Source organism: Salarias fasciatus, chromosome 16 (genome assembly GCF_902148845.1).
Source record: "Salarias fasciatus chromosome 16, fSalaFa1.1, whole genome shotgun sequence".
NCBI classification, from domain to species: domain Eukaryota; kingdom Metazoa; phylum Chordata; class Actinopteri; order Blenniiformes; family Blenniidae; genus Salarias; species Salarias fasciatus.
In genome coordinates this window covers 2,076,765-2,094,191 of record NC_043760.1, presented here as the reverse complement: position 1 = coordinate 2,094,191, position 17,427 = coordinate 2,076,765, and the positions used below count along the sequence as shown (strand labels likewise).

General features: G+C 51.1%; 1 protein-coding gene across 1 annotated transcript in view; it reads left to right on the top strand.

Annotated features, from left to right (window-relative positions):
• kcnh3 (potassium voltage-gated channel, subfamily H (eag-related), member 3) overlaps positions 1 to 17,427 on the top strand; it is a 51,736-nt gene that overhangs the window by 28,376 nt on the left and 5,933 nt on the right. Inside the window, 5 exon segments of the mRNA XM_030112135.1 lie at positions 3,130 to 3,329; positions 4,687 to 4,936; positions 11,039 to 11,176; positions 11,179 to 11,252; positions 16,601 to 16,866. Coding sequence (XP_029967995.1) covers positions 3,130 to 3,329; positions 4,687 to 4,936; positions 11,039 to 11,176; positions 11,179 to 11,252; positions 16,601 to 16,866 — 928 coding nt within the window.

The window sequence follows — 17,427 nt, the reverse complement described above, 5'->3', positions numbered from 1 at the left end:
TGTGATGATACATCGACTTACAACGAGTTGAATGACCCCTCTGTCACGGGCTGAGGGCGTCAGTATTGCTTTCACTTGGACTAAGAAACTGTGAGGAGGGTGGTAGGAACCCAGCACACGGCATGCGTCACATTATGATATAATATTGTTTAGCCACCATTAGATTCATTACCTCATCGCTATCCGTCCTTCACACAGCCACTGGAAACAAATGCAGGCGAGTTCAGTCCGACAGCATGCCAACCGGAGCAGCATTTTACGACGCCACGCACTAGTCCTCATGGGAACTGTAGTATTTGTTCAGGCAAAACACTACCGCTTTTGTCCACTGGCGCCGCCAAAATCAATGGAAACTGAAAGTTCCTTAGTGTTGCTTTAAACAGCAACATTTTAAAAACTGTGTTTACACAGAAATGGCAGAAACGCTGGCGGTGACGTGGAGGAGCCTCCCTCGTCCCTGGCTGATCTGTCTCAGGCCGCCGACACTCCGCTGTTGTTCAGAACCGTCAGAAGCTTTTCTCTGACTTGGAGAGCAGAATGAAAAGCAGGTTTTCACCCTGAGAAGCGGCGTCTGTCCTGAGACGCTCTCTCCTCTTGTTCTCTTGATGATCATTCATTCCCATGGCCAGTGTTTCTGTATTTTGAGTTCTCCACACGACGAGTGTTGATCTGGAAAGAGCCGTTCTGCCCGGTCGATCCTCTGTTCTCCTGTAAACTCCACAGCTCCGAGCTCAGGCAGATGACTAACGAGAGAGAAACGGCGGCGCCGGAAAGGTTGACATGCCGCGGGACTGCTGGGATTTATGGTCGCAGGACGCGAGAATCTCGTGGCTCACTGAACACACACTCTGACAGAAAACACACCAGATATTTGCCGGTGCATTAAAATCCCCCTGAAGGTCGACGTTCAGACCGCCGCCACACATCCTCGCACTGCTCGCCTCCATGCGTGTAATCAGATTACTTCCAGAGCCAGCTGGAGAGCATCCAGATTCAAACAATATGCGACGACGTGCAGAGCAGCGATCAGTCGCGGGTCACAGGAAACGTCGGGGTTCAGACCGTCGGAGCGACGGAGTTACTCCAGAGTCTCAGCAAGCGTCCACGCCCTCCAGCGACCGGTGATCGGGTAAAATGGAGACAGTGAGCCACACAGGCCAGCAGCGGTATTACAACGATTCAGTTTATGAAAAGCTTTCCCGCCAGTTTGAACTCTAAAGGCCGGGAGACGTTGTGAGCTTGTAGCCTACGGCCGCAGCGGTCCGGGGTTCTTCCTTCCTAAACACTAACACAGATTTCTAGTTTCTGTTTGGCCCCTGAATCCTGACTGTCCCCAGAAACACTTCTAAATCATCAAAAACACCAGTTACAAGAAGAAAGAATGATTTCTTCATTGTTTTAATGGAGCTGCACACGTTGCCCCGTCATTAAACATTAACGTCTTCATCAGGCGTGGAGGAGCTCGGGGCTGAATTCTGAAACCGAGCAGAGAAGGACAAGAGTTCTGAGAAACACTTCGGACCGTTAATGAGAGTTGTTGAAATTGTTTTAATTGCAGTTCTGGTAAAGTGGAAAAAACAAAAACAGAGATTGTAGCAGGACATGTGACCAGAAGCAGCTCTCTGAAGAAGCAGAAGACCAAACTCACGTTTCATCTCCCGGTCGTTCGCTCAGCCGCCATCCAGAAGCGAGGTTCAAACTGCGGCTCCCCTCAGTGTGACGTGTCTCCGTGCCTGGGATCGTCCTGGAGTCGGCGTCCGGCCGTCTCGGCAGCTTTTCCGCTTCATCAGTGACCTTGTTGAAAGGAGAGAAAGGACTGAGCCGTGAGTGACTTCACCTTCCTCCAGCTGCTGATACACTGCAGTCTGGAGCAGAGAGCCGCTCTGTCCTGAAGGACGAGGACTCACTGAAGACAGTCTTCCACAGGGTTCAGTGTAGAGCCAAGGAGTTCAAGTTTCTCATATGAGTTTCTCTTTTGTGATCATTATTGTAATGAACATGGATTCTGATTTGAAACGGCTCAGAGCGGGTTCTGCATCATCCTCTGTCTGAAGGCCACATTTTCAGTCCCAGTTTCACTGCTCTGTCGCTGCTGTGCAACGTCTCTATTCTCTATTTTAACCATGTGCGCCGGAGCCCGTGCTTCTGTTGTTGACAGCTGGTCCCAGTATGTACTTATGCATATTTTAATGCCGGGTTTGGGCCATAATGGAACTTCACAAGGAGTGAACTCCCACAAAGGACTGTTAATGCCCCACCTGGCATTAAAATGCATCTTGGGTGATTGTCTCGGGAAGTGGTCCGAGTGAATCTGCATAGTTCTGCATTCACGCTCTACACTGCAGACTACCGTCCAACACGGACAGAAGGGTTCTGCAGAAGTTCTCAGACGACTCCTGTTGATCAGATCAGTGAGGATGAGACCGTGGAGTCCAGGTGTTTGCAAAACCACTTCCCCATCAGTCCGGTGAAAATCAAAGAGATACCGGTGGATTTCTGTGTCCTGCAGAGCTGGACAAGGTCAGTAAGAAGTCCAGCTGCATCCTGGGCTGTCCTCTGGACTCAGCGGGTGAAGCCGGGGACAGAAAGGTCCTGGCTGAGCTCACAGCCATGCTGGACCATGAGGAGAGACCCTGTCCCTCCGTCCTGCTGCTGTCACAATCAACACCTGTAATTCCTGCCATTACACTGGTACAGTATTCGTTTAACCTGAAGACAAAAGTACAGCGATACTTTTCCAGCACTAAAACACATTCATCATTTCATCCATGTGAAACTTTCAGACCTGAGTCGTTCAGCTACATGAACATGAGCGTCCCGACGCTCCCCACTGTCACTGCTGGGAATTAAAGAACACTATTGTTCTTATAAATGTTTTCTTTAATTATGATTTTTATCACAACTCATTCATTCAGCAGTGGGATTATTTTGCGTCGGTGCCGTATCGTGAAAGCAGTAATCCACTTGAGGCAGTGCCGCACGGCCATTTCTGTACAGCAGCTAAATCGTTTTAAGCTTTATGCTTCTTAACTTCTGCGAGGATTACGAAGCTTCCCGCAGTGCAGAGGCATTGTGGTCCGTCAGTACATGTGCTTCAGTGAAACCACACGCAGTTTCCTCTCCCTGCAGCGCTGATGCACGCCGTGGTGTTCGGCAACGTGACGGCCATCATCCAGAGGATGTACTCCCGCCGCTCGCTCTACCACACGCGCACCAAAGACCTGAAGGACTTCATCCGGGTCCACCGGCTGCCCAAGGCCCTGGAGCAGCGCATGCTGGAGTGCTTCCAGACCATGTGGTCGGTCAACAACGGCATCGACGTCAGCGAGGTGAGGACGCTCCGGAGCTGTCCCCACACATCAGGGTCACAGCTGGACGCTTCAAACTCAGAGCGACGCAAAATCACATCAGTGATGAATTTAGAGTCACCAGTTAAAGGTGCTGTAGGCAGGATTCGGCATCTCCGCCATCTTGCTTAGGGTTACCTAAGCAAGATGGCGATTTGACCCATCTCAGGTGACGATTTTGAAACCCAGCAGAGCCAATCCTGTCCTGTTTTCTCTGACATCACGCCCTTACGCAAGTTAAGCCCCTCCCACAAGAACGTGCGACGAACGCCCCTCGACCAATCACAGTTAGAGCCTCATGGACTCTTCTGATTGGTCAAAGATACCTGGAGCTGTCGAGATCCTTTTCAGCTCAGAACAGAGACAGATGGAAACGCTGCGCCCTCGCGGTAGAGCAGTTATGCTACACTCCTAAAGGATTATCAATGGATACTCTAACATTTAATCCAAAGAAAACACAGAAAAATTAGCATTGACTAGCAAAATCCTGCCTACAGCAGCTTTAAACGAATGAGCAGAGTCAGTCAGAAACAAGACACAGCTGGAGACAGCCACGGCAGTCAGCTCCGCTCCCCCCAGCAGCTCCGATACTTTTAGGATGGACTGTTTCAAACATGAACAGCGGTGTTCAACCTGCGGCTCTGGAGCCACATGTGGCCTTCAGTCCCTCTGCAGCGGCTCCACGAAGCCTTCACCACATGATACCTGAATAAACATTTAACTTATTTTTTAACTATTACATGATTTGTCAGATTCAAAAGGTTCAAGTGAAATTGAGGAAAACAGCAAAAACCACAAGATATAAAAATGATAGAACAGCTTAAAAAATGTGAAATGTCTCCAATTTCTAACATAAGAAAATGAAATATGGCAGGAAAAAAAGCATAAAAAACTGTATAAAAAGAGGTAAAGTGGCCTAAACGGCTAAAATTTCAAAATTTCTATTCTGAACTGTAGTTAAACTTCATGACTGCATCAAAAGATCTAGTTTCTGTTTGTGCATCAAAACCAAGTTTAAACTTCCTGAGCTGCTTTCGCCTCATTTTAGAGATGAAATGTTCTTTATGGCTCCAGAACTGCTGGACTTGACGGAAAGTCACTAAAACCGTTCTTTGGTCATAAAAGTAGCTGTAAGTCTTTAAATTATGTCTGTAGAGTTGAAAAAGACGTGCACCGGATGCTTCTCAGCTTTGGGTTACACTTGATATCTGGAGAAATGTGGTTTCAGGAGCTGCTTTGCATTCACACGTGGCTTTTTAAAGTATATTATCAGTACCGGTGTAGACCGGAGCCGTGTTCAGAAGATCTCGGCTGACGGCGGCTGTCCGGCCTCTCGCAGCTCCTGAAGGACTTCCCGGACGAGCTGAGGGCCGACATCGCCATGCACCTGAACAAGGAGCTGCTGCAGCTGCCGCTGTTCGAGTCGGCCAGCCGCGGCTGCCTGCGCTCGCTCTCCCTCATCATCAAGACGTCCTTCTGCGCGCCCGGCGAGTTCCTCATCCGGCAGGGCGACGCCCTGCAGGCCATCTACTTCGTCTGCTCGGGCTCCATGGAGGTCCTGAAAGACAACACTGTGCTGGCCATACTGGGTGAGTCCCGAGTCCGGCGCCGCCGCCACAGATGTACTAATTTACCCCACTTTATCAAGACGAGGACAACGACAGTTTAAAGCTGCAGCTTTTAGAAAAGAGCAGTTTGCTTGATGAGCAATTACAAAACGACGCCGGTTAAATGATCAGCGTGAACAGCAGTGACGGCGGAGCTGCTGGAGGGAATGTGATGAGAGTCAGGCTCTGCGAGGCGATGGAGATCTGCAGGGACGCCGCACGGTAACAAAGGTGAGAGCGGTTCAACCGGCGGCGGGACGACAGGTGCTTCTGCTGAGGTACGGAAGTCAGACTGGAAATTAGAAAAAGAGGCGGAGAGAATGAGCGAATGAGCGATTTCACCTCAGCAGACAGACCGGTGGCGCAAGCTCATCTGGCAAAGGGCCTGCGTGCGTGCATGCGTGCGTGCGTGCGTGCTGCGTGCGTGCGTGCGTGCTGCGTGCGTGCATGCATGCGTGCGTGCGTGCGTGCGTACGTGCGCATAAATCACTCATGTGACGGGGAACACGGGGCTGAACGGCAGCTGATAAAGAGCCGGTGTGTGTGTGTGTGTGTGTGTGTGTGTGTGTGTGTGTGTGTGTGTGTGTGTGTGTGGTGTGTGTGTGTGTGAGACCCTGCGAGCTACACACAGAGATCCCTCCCATTGTGTGTGGAGACGTGGGGAGCCTCGATACTGAGCCTCAGGTGTGGATGAATGAATGAATGAATGAATGAATGAGGACCTCTGGACGCAGCCAGACCTGCTGGAATGCAGACTGTAGGGAACAGAAGAGGCAGGAAAGCTTCACTGCTCAGACTGAGAGAACGGATCTGCTGGAGAAGCAGTCTGGTTTTACTCTGCAGCAGTGTCTCTCTGTTGCCTGAAGTTTCTGTTGTGGTTGTGCAGACAAGGTAATTAAAATATGGTGTGTGTGTGTGTGTGTGTGTGTGTGTGTGTGTGTGTGTGTGTGTGTGTGTGTGTGTGTGTGAGGAGGTAGCAGCAGGTTTTCTGCGCCTCAGACTGGGATCATATATGTCTGGACAAAAACAAGCAGATGTGTGAAAAGGGGGAAACTGGAAGAGTCTGAACTGCTCTCAGTCGTGGGTTTCGGTTAATTCCTACATTCTCACATCTCCTCAGTGGAAAATGTGAATCAGCTGCTGCTGGTCAGAGGAGAGTGGGGTGTTGTCTGCGCGGGGTGGGGGGAGGAGAAGAGTGGTGGAGGAGTTCAACTTTGTGACGTAGTTAAGTTTGAAGAGTTTCAAACGAGCTGTTTTCTCCCCGAAGGGAGGGCTGCTGTAGAGAGCAGCAGGCTGAAGAGATTACTCAGACATGCTGGATGAAGGCAAATAACATTTGGGGGTGGTTTGAAAGGGAAATCAACTTTGGGGCATGCTGAAACCTTAAAAAAGTGGATTTTGCATGATATAGGTCCTTTAAAGTTTTTCCTTCTGTACATGATGAATTGTCACAAACCGTAATGACTGCAGACAGCGACGACAGGAAGCTGCTTCATGAAAGCTGCTGCTGCAGAATGCAGTGAAATGAAGAAAAGCTGCTGATTCTGCATGTTTCCTACAGCTTCTGTTGGGTCAGTGCTTCACTGAAAGTCTGATCGGTGGAACGAGCAGAGACTCAGCGTGAGCGGCTGTGGATCAGCGGTTCGATGCCCAGATGTGTTTGAGAACACACTCAGCCCTAATGGTGCTCGAGGAGCTGGGTCAGCAGTCTTTGCTAATGGTGTGTGTGTGTGTGTGTGTGTGTGTGTGTGTGTGTGTGTGTGTGTGTGTGTGTGTGTGTGTGTCCGTACATTTGTGAAACTAACCACACAGCCTCCAGAGGTTTGGGGGGGGGAGTGGAGATCTGTTGCCACACGGCGTGACAGGCTGAGGTCGGCTCACCGTCCCGCCACACAGCCCATAAACACAGCCGGACTCAGTCCACACAGCGCCGGGTCGCAACAGGAAGCTCAGAGCAGGAGGGACGGCGGACGGAGGACAGATCGCAGACTTCACCTCAACTCACAGAGACTCTTATCGCGCTGATACCACTTCTCACAGGACGAGTTCGAGTCCCGGCCTTCAGCTCTGGGTTACCGATACGAGTATTAGACGCCATCAAGCCGGCAGCGCAGCGCGTCCGTCTGCAGACTGAGGACTGCAGCTGGCTGCATCAGTCGCAGTTTAATCATGTTGCAGGCATGTAGCATGTAGCATGTAGCATGTAGCACGGCTCAGCACCACTGGATCCACTGAGGACACACCGGTCTGACTCCACTGAGGACCCAGCTCCTGATAGTTTGTCAGAACAAAAGTTACACTCCTCCTCTTCGTCCTCCTCCTCCTCCTCCTCCTCCGGAGAAGAGGGAGGACCTCCTGCTTTTCCTCCTGAAGCCGGGATAAATGTGCACGGCTCGACAGTCGGTTTATCCAAAGGTCAAGACGGTGAATTAATGGGGCGTACCTGCAACGCCCGTCTCAGGGTGTGTGCGCGTGCACATGCGTGTGTGTGTGTGTGTGTGTGTGTGTGAAATGAAGTGGATTTATCTTCAATGCCAAGTCACACACATAAACACACACACACACCCCGGTGGGCGGGAGTGCGGCGCTGCAGGTATTAATAATGGATGGATTTTCCATTATTAAAACATCTTGATTATTAATGCTGAGGCGGGGGAGTCCGGCCGGCCCTGCTGAGCCCAGATGCTCCCGGGGCGGCGCCGCCAGCAGCTCCAGCAGCTCGCCTGAGCCTCCGCCCGTCGTCAGCAGGCCCCCGCAACTTTTTGTATCCAGGCAGCAAACGGCTGGAGACTCTGAATGGACCGTGTGTGTGACTCTGATTCCACCCGAAGCTTCACCAGTCAGTGGGAAACGTTCATCCTTCCTGAGGATGTGTTCGGCGGTGGTGTGAGTTCATTTGCAGCCTCGCTGGCTTTACCGACACGCGCTGAGCCAATCGGCTCCAAGATTAATTTAAAACAGAATCCGTGAGGCGCCAGGCTGGTCTGGGCTCTCCACCTGTTGTTAAAGTGACCTTCAGATTGATCACCACGCCGAATCGGAGCACCGAGGTTCTGTAATCATCAGCTAAAAATCAAATTACCAGGAAGTGACATGAATGCAAACGCTGACCTTTGATTTCACGGCGCATGCTGCAGAGCCGGCTGCCTCAGCTGAGGAAAATAAAACATATCATGGACATATCAGTGTAGACGCAAGGAGAGCGTGTGATGGCGCTAATGATGCTGTAATGAATGCAAACAGAAAACGTTTTTTTTAATTTATTTCAAACATGATAACCAGCTGCTGCTGAAGCCTGTTTTTCTCTTTTCGCTGAATGATTGTAGTTTCTAGAGCTCTTCTTGCTGGATGTTTTCTGTCGTAGGTCAGCAGTCGCAGCTGAAACTGAAGAAAAGTCAACTTCGTCCAATCCAGTTTTATTTATGAGTTCAGGAGCATAAAACTCTCCGCTCATCCAGGCTGTTGTGTCTTGAAAACCAGTTTCTCGCTCAGATACATTTCCCTGCCCTGACGCCACACACTGCAGCAGCCATTAACCATCACACACCGTGTGCTTCTACACACTGCCAGTGAGGACTGGACTGGCCTGAGCAACAGGAATTCTCCTGCATAGTAAGTTTATTTATACTGCGGAACGCCAGCCGGCCACTTCTCCACTTTGTGTTTTCAGACAAAACCCGTGTTTTTAATGACTCTCCATCAAAGTGCTGCTCAGTCTAATCCCAGTGTCTTCACAATGGCTCTGAATCATTAATCAATATGTTCTGATCAGTCATCTGAACACTTGGTTACGATGACCAGCAGGGGGCAGACTAGTCCGTTAGTAAAGATTCGGGTTATTAACGTTCATTACACCAGGAGTGAGAAGAGAAACCCTTGTTGGGTTTTAGATGTTCGAGGGTTTCCAGGATGTAAAGATGGTGATAAATATGAGCACTTTTTAGATTTCTTTTTTTGACCTTGGACACTGAGATTCCTGGAGCGTCACCGTCCTCATTGAACTGATCTGAACCAAACTGAGATCAAACGGCCACGCTCGGTGTTTGCATCTGGATAAAGCCTCATTCTGCTCTAAAACGACCTGAAATGTTTATTCAGAAATAGGTTTTAAATCTGAACAAACCGACCGGTTTATTCTCCTTCGGGAGCAGAACTGAATGTAAATTCATTGTGACTTTGTTCCAGTCGCTCTGCTCCTGCTTGCCTGTCTCCATGACGCAATATTCCAAGATGGCGGCCGGCGGTTCAACTCCTACGGAGACGATTTTTTAAAAGAATGGATATGGCTTGTTTACCTCCTGGAGACGTCACTGTGTCACGGCCACCCTCGTCCAATCAGAATGCTTCACAGCCCCCGGAGTTCATTTTTCCCATGAAAACACCGAGATCAGGAACAGAATTCTGAATGAGTGAGTCCAGTTCTGAATGAAACGCCGCCTGCAGCCACTCTGGCCGTCGGCAGACTCAGGCTGAAGCAGCTGAATGAGTCGATCCAGTCGAGTCTGCTGGAGTGAACAAATTCTTTCTGTTGTCGTTTCTCACTCTGCGTGTCTCACTGAAGTCTATCATGCATTTTTAAAGCCAAGCTGTGAAGCGTCAGGCGGTAAAATCCCAGTTCTGAGCGAGCTGAGAGATGCTGAATTAAATCTGTTGTTCTACCGTCGCAGTGTTGCTTTTTCACCGTTTGGCTCTTTTTATCTTCTCTCCGACGCTCTTACTTTGAAGTCAGAGTCTGTTGTCCTGTTTTTGAGAACAACCCTCAAACTACTGAGTCCAGACTATTTGAAATGAGCTCGTTTTCATTCAGATTTAAAGGGAAAACTTCAGAAATGAGGCTCGGTAACGCAGCGTTTCAAATGAAAACGCCTCATGTTTGTGTTTTCGTTTCAGAAAAGTTTCACATTTATACGGCAACGTCTTGAAACATCTACTTACACGGAAAAGGCAGAAACATTGAAAACGGTTGTAGTTAGCATGTTGGGCCACCAGTGGGTACAGTTTTTTTTGTTAAACCACATACACACACACGTGCTTGGATTCCTTACGGGTCATCTCATCTCTAAACTACCAAATCCGTCTCCAGCAGACGTACAGACGGGGTTTTGAATCTTCAAAGCAACGTTTTTCCAGATATTGTCACCTGGAGTTTGGAAAGCAGCTCAAAGAAATCAAAGAGAATGAAGTGTAGAACAGACACATGGTTTCCATTATACAACCTCTCTCCGGTAAAATAAAAGTGAAGATTAATTCAGTTAAGATCCTCATTAAGGTCAGGCAATTTCCTCAGCTCCTTGACTCATGACGCTGATCGGCTGGATTAGTCTGATGGTTCATCCATCACTCGTCCTGCAGCTGCCGCTGGAAGGTGGAATTTAAGAGCAGTTATATTTAATTTACACGAAAACAAACAGGCTTTCTCAGTCTTGGGAGCAATTAAAGTGTTATCACGCCATTTGGCTGTCGAGCGCCTTCAGCCTGTTTTATTTCTTGACGCCTTCACCTCACATTATCGCCGCAGTCTGGGATCCCGTCAGCGCTCCGGCCTTTCAGCCTCTCTCTCTGACTGCGATCTGACTGCCACTCGCTCTTCTTTCACTGTTAAAAATGTCTGAAATGTTGGCGGTGTCAGCCAGTCGCCTTGGCCTTTTCTGCTTCCATTACTCAGCCTGGCGCTCTGTTCCGGCACCGCGGCGCTCAGCGAGAAGCATTCAGCTTTATTTCTGTTGGCTGAAGACAGGCCACACGTCTGAAGGGTTCTCTTTGGGTATTTTGACTTCAAATGATCGTCATGATTCCTCAGATCAGGATCCTTTTCTTAGCCAGCTTTACCGAAACAGTTTTTCGGTTTTTCCAGTTTTTTCGTGGTGCATAGTGTACGTGAGGAAAATATGGATCTTTTAATAAAGCATAAAAACTTCTGGTGCAAAATATGGTGAAATGATTAAAAAAGAGAAGTTCTTTTACAGTCGTTGGATTCTGCATGTTTTGACAAACTCGCCCTGAGAGCACGGCTTGCTGTGTCTGCTACTCTGGAGAAGTTGATGACCCCTCTGAGGCTAATCCGGCTCGCTTCCACGTCTCCAGGTAAAGGAGATCTGATTGGCTCGGACTCCCTGACGAAGGAGCAGGTGATCAAGACCAACGCCAACGTCAAGGCGCTGACCTACTGCGACCTGCAGTACATCAGCCTGAAGGGCCTCCGCGAGGTCCTGCGCCTCTACCCGAGTACGCCCAGAAGTTCATCAGCGAGATCCAGCACGACCTCACGTACAACCTGCGGGAGGGCCACGGCGCCGATGTGAGTACCCACAATGCAACTCTGATCCAATGCTCTTTCAGCTAGAAAGCATGAAAACTCTGCATCCGGCCAAATAAGATCAATAAAAACAGTCAGGGAGATGAGAAAGTGGGAAATGAGGATTACAGAGATGATTTCTTCTGATAGAGTCTGTAACTAAAGCCGTGGGGGGGGGGGCAGAGGGCAGGAGGGCAGGAGGGCAGGAGGGCAGGAGGGCTCCTCCCACACCATGACAGCAGCTTCTCTGAGACTCAGCCAGCATCGACACAACCACACTTCCAGTGAAAATGCATCATTTTTGAGTTTTGTTTACGGAAAACTTTTTTGCGTTTACACTGCACTGTTTTGAAAATGATTCCTGTTTCCATGGAAACAGTAGAAACTCTGAAGCAGTGTGGTTTGTATGGTTTTTAAGCCACTAGTGGGCGCTGCTGGTTGGTTTTGATTGGGAACTGAGTCAGAGCATTTTTGAAAAGTTCCGCTTTGGGAGCAGTTTTCAATAAGTTGTGTTTTCAGCGGTTCTGAGCGCCGTTGTCGTGTAAACGCCACAGAATCCCAGGAGGCAGCGGTGGCTTTCCAGTCTCGCTCCCTTTAGAAGACATGAAGAGCGGAAAGTCACAGATATGAAAACCTTCTCATCACATCGCATGTTGAGGTTTTTCTGCTGGAATCAGTCACTGCTAGTGCGCACCATGGTCCAAGTTCTTCAGCTTTAACACGCTAAATCAGGGGTGTCAAACATGAGGGCCGTGGCCCAGAAGAGGTTCCAATTCAGCAGCTGAACCAGCAAATGGGGCAAAATTCAAGAAAGCACCGAGAAAGAGGCTGTGCAGGTCGTTTAGACATGATTCAACATTTCAGGCTCAAAATGTTTTTTTTCCGGAAAACACATTTTCAGACCTTTTTTAAATTCTTAATTTAAGATATAAGAGCTGATAAATACACCTGAGCAGTGATCAGCTGCAGTCTGTTCATTAATGTGTGTCTGAGCCAAGTTTCAGCTGCTGCCGTCAAACAGCGTCGGGCTGAAGGAGCCTCTGGTTTGATGCAGCAGCAGCAGGAGGAGGAGGAGGAGGAGGAGGAGGAGGAGGAGGAGGAGGAGGAGGAGGAGGAGGAGGACGGGAATAGCTCCCTGCTGCTGTTTTAAAGCTGTCCTGTAGCTAAAATAGAGCGGGGGGAAAGCACGGGCTCTCCCTCGGCTGGCTGTCCCCCGGCGCCTGCCGCTAAGATTGGATCCTGCTCGATATAATAGCTCAGCCAGCCGCGGAGGAGGAGGAGGAGGAGGTGAGGGCACTCTGACTCTCTCTCTCTCTCTCTCTCTCTCTCTCTCTCTCTCTCTCTCCTCTCTCTCTCTCTCTCTCTCTCTCTCTCTCTCTCTCTCTCTCTCTCTCTCTCTCTCTCTCTCATTTTCTGCTCTGCTCTTCCACTGCAGTGCCGGTTTATTTCTCCAGGGCACGGCACACTTACTGCAGAGTGTGCAAATCTGTGCATGTATGAGCGAGCACATATCTGTAGCAGTGTGTGTGTGTGTGTGTGTGTGTGTGTGTGTGTGTGTGTGTGTGTGTGTGTGTGTGTAAGTGGAAGGAGGCCTATTACAGGTCCCGGGTTACAGCTGTCCGGCCTGGTTGTCTATGCAACACCAAATAAAACCCCCTCTGGTAGTAGCGGTGCAGCAGAGCGCACGTGCATGTGCATGTCTGCAAGGTATGACTACCGGGAGCAGGACGGCTGCAGGAAAATGAAAGAATGACTTGTTGCAACAGCAGTGGAGGGGAAGGTTGTGAGAGGAGGTGAAGGTTTGTCCTGCTGCGGAGACGCCGTCCTGTCCTGACCGCCGTCCCGAGCTTCCACTAGAAAGACACGAGGCACCGGCGGACCGGTGGACCGGTGGACCGGTGGACCGGCGGACCGGCGGACCGGCGGACCGGTGGACCTGTGGACCGGCGGACCGGTGGACCGGTGGACGGGAGCCATGGGCTGAGCTACCGGGGAGAGAGAAAAAAAAGTAATTTCACAGCAGGTTTTGCACCTCTGCAGCGGTGGAAGCAGCAGGACAGAAGGAGAACCGTCTTCTGCAGGACACGACCCGGGAGACGGCTCCTCCGTCCTCAGCCTCGGCTCACATGCCTGCAGGCAGAGGCACACACACACACACACACACACACACACACACCGTGCCATCGGCAGCACACACACTGCGATGTGCAGCGTGCTCAGACGAGCGCACGCCCACACACGGCCGTGCGTCGCCGCATCGCACGCCGCTTCCTTCACTTCTTCCCTCTGGAGCGGCGAGCTAAGATTAGAACGGGAGAGCTAAAAATACATTACGGCGGCACGTGGGGGAGGAAGAGGAGGAGGAGGAGGAGGAGGAGGAGGAGGCTGCTGAGCAGCAGCCATGGAGGATGGAGGCAGACTTGATTAAGAGACGGCGAGCGGAGGGCGTTGGCTCGGCTGCACGATGAGACTGGAGACGGATTCACGGCGTCTCGGCTCCGGCTGGCCCCGTGGAGCCGGGATCGTAACGCAGCGACACACCGAGTGTGTTCTCAAGTGCAGCAAGGACACACTTCTCACATCTTCATCAGATTATTGATCCAGTTTAATTATAGTACCCGGGCCGCAGGGCCTTGCTCAGGGGCCTGACCTGTCAGCACTGGGAGTTGAACCGGTGACCTCCAAACACACAAACCACTCCGCTCTCATCCGCAGGAAATTCAGTTTTATTTCTGTGGCAACAAATGGAACAACGTCACTGCAAGGTCCTGAACACCTGCAGACCCAGACCCAGACCCAGACCCAGACCCAGACCCAAAGGAGACTTCCTGCAGACCCAGACCCAGACCCAGACCCAGAGGAGACTTCCTGCAGACCCAGACCCAGACCCAGACCCAGAGGAGACTTCCTGCAGACTCAGACCCAGACCCAGACCCAGACCCAGACCCAGACCCAGAGGAGACTTCCTGTAGACCCAGACCCAGACCCAGACCCAGAGGAGACTTCCTGCAGACGCAGACCCAGACCCAGAGGAGACTTCCTGCAGACCCAGACCCAGAGGAGACTTCCTGCAGACCCAGACCCAGACCCAGACCCAGAGGAGACTTCCTGCAGACCCAGACCCAGACCCAGACCCAGAGGAGACTTCCTGCAGACCCAGACCCAGACCCAGAGGAGACTTCCTGCAGACCCAGACCCAGAGGAGACTTCCTGCAGACCCAGACCCAGACCCAGACCCAGAGGAGACTTCCTGCAGACCCAGACCCAGAGGAGACTTCCTGCAGACTCAGACCCAGACCCAGACCCAGACCCAGAGGAGACTTCCTGTAGACCCAGACCCAGACCCAGACCCAGACCCAGACCCAGAGGAGACTTCCTGCAGACCCAGACCCAGACCCAGACCCAGAGGAGACTTCCTGCAGACCCAGACCCAGACCCAGACCCAGAGGAGACTTCCTGCAGACCCAGACCCAGACCCAGAGGAGACTTCCTGCAGACCCAGACCCAGACCCAGAGGAGACTTCCTGCAGACCCAGACCCAGACCCAGAGGAGACTTCCTGCAGACCCAGACCCAGACCCAGAGGAGACTTCCTGCAGACCCAGACCCAGACCCAGACCCAGAGGAGACTTCCTGCAGACCCAGACAATAATGCTTCACAAACGTTGGGTTTTCCCTGGTTTCCACGGCGACGGAGTGGCTGTGTTTTCGTTTCTAAACGAGGTTTCCGGCGCCTCTGAGCACCGCTGTGGTTTGATCCTGCTGAATCTCTGGGATGAACTCCGCTGAGGTTCTGTGAAGTCCGTGGAGGACCAGGGCTCCTGATCTTGTGGTTTCACAGAGCGGCTGGGCTGATGCTCATGGGATGAGTTACTTTAGGTTGTCAGTATCTGATGAGTAGCTGTAAAGAAGTAACTGTAACTAACCAGCATTTTTCAGTAACTAAGTCAGTCATGACTGAAGTCAGTCATGATGATAAATTATCTTATTATTTTAAAAGCAAGAGTGAAAGAAATCATTTACAACGCTTAAAGATTCTAGAAGTAGAAAAACTCAACTTCAAAACTGTAAAATGAACATCAGACATCCTTTTATAAATTTTTAGAAGAAGTTTGAACATCGCGTCTCATAAAGTCTGATGTTTTTAATAACTGTCAGAACTTCTACCTGTCAGGTTTGCTTTTGGCTTTTTTCTTGTGTTTTCTTTTCCTGATAAATCATTGAGTTTGTGTTTAGTTCAGTTTGTCTTTTCTGGAAGTTTCAGCAGCATCGAGGAGCGTCTGAATTATTCAGCTCATAAGCAGGGACACGGTGTGTGTGTGTGTGTGTGTGTGTGTGTGTGTGTGTGTGTGTGTGTGTGTGTGTGTGTGTGTGTGTAGAAGTCAGACGCAGCAGTCTGTGTTAAATGTAGCATGACAGGCTTCTTTCTTTTAGTCGGGTGGAAACAGGAAACCAAATAAATAATTGCTCTTCAATCAGTTACAATCATTTTTCTGCTTTTTCGTCTGATGGAACGATTCACCTGCTCACATGGAGAAGGTCTGTCCAGGGAGGGATGTTTTAAAGTCATGTATGGAGAATGGATGGGAGGAAGATGCTCTAAAATCTGGATGTTAGAGGAGGAAGAACATACAGACTCATGAACTCAATGAAAATGTAATAAATATAACTGATTTCATCAAAATGGCATGCTGCTTCAGACTGCTGCCAGGTTACTACCTCCCTCCCCCCTCCCTCCCTCCCCCTCCCCCTCCCTCATGGTGGTCGGGGGTCGGGGGGTCGGGGGTCGCAGTGGGAAGTAGTCGACTAGAATGTATTTCGGTGTGATTTTCTCAGTCAGAGCTATCGGATCAGACTGGAGCTGAGCTGTGACAGTAACAGACGTGCTTCTCTCCACTCGGCGGTTCTGCCGGTCGACCTTCAGCTGGAGTGTTTCTCGTCAAGGTCGCATCTCTTCGCTCGCCGCTCTCGGCTCGAGTAGCTCCTTCTGCTCCGTATGAAACGTACCAAGTGAACATCTCAATGAGCCATTCATGCCTCCGTCCGCCTGCTGTACCGGCTGCAGCCGGGCTCAGTCCACACACACACACACACACACACACACACACACACAAACACCTATGAGCAGTTTGAAGCAGTAGCATCCGGCCGTAGTGACCGGGGTTCGGGAGGTTTGTTCCTGCAGCGGCGGAGGAGGAGCCTGTCGGGTCTGACTCCTGGAGATTCTGGAGATTCTGTGGGTTTCTGTCTGAATCTTCTCTGACAGCGGCTCTCTGAGAGCGGTGCAGGCTGGAGCGAGTGCGCCCCCCGCTGGCGGAGCGGGGCGTGACCTCCGGAGTCTCTGTGTTCCAGGCCGACTGGGAGAGCAACGGCGGCCTGGTGAAGAAGCTGCCGTCCATCCGCGAGGACGACGAGGACGGCGGCGGCGGCGAGGAGCAGCGCTCGGTGTCCTGCGCCCCCCGCTCGCCGCTGCACCTGGGCCGGGGCCTCAGCTCGCCGCTCCGCTCCCCCCTGCTGCCCCCCCGGCCCTTCAGGGCCCCGTCCGAGCACCTGCGGCCCTCCACCCTGCAGATCCCCGTGGTCAGCTTCAGCAGCGCGCCGCCCGAGCTCAGCCCCAGGTAGGTCCAGCCCCCCCCCCCCCCCCCCCCCCCCCCCCCCCCACCGCCCCCCGCCCCCGCCTCGCCGCGCCGCGCTGTGATGAACTCATGAACTCATGGATTCATTCATGCATTCAGAACCGTTGGGTAGAAAAATCTGGACCTTTCTCAGCGAAGGGATCTTTTACTTTTACGGTTCTGCACACCGGTATCACACACACCTGAGTTTGCATGTTCTCCCTCAGCCTGATTTCACTCGCGGTGAACATCTCAGAGCTCAAGCAGCCCAGTTCCATCCCCAGTCGGCCGAATAAGAACAATAACCCTTCATAACGTTTAGATTTACACTTGATGTGAATGAGGTTCAGTGTTCTCTGCAAACTGGAGAGTTGATGAAGCTCAGCCGGGATATTTACAGCCAGGAGACATTAATCTGACACGACTCCCACCCAGCAGCCTGCTGACTCCATGCTTTCTGCCATCTCCTCTGGCATTGATGTGATTGTTTCCCTCAGGTCGTCAGCTGGTCTCATCAGCAGGTTAAACTCCGACCATCCAGGTTTTGAACGGACTTATTTTCAG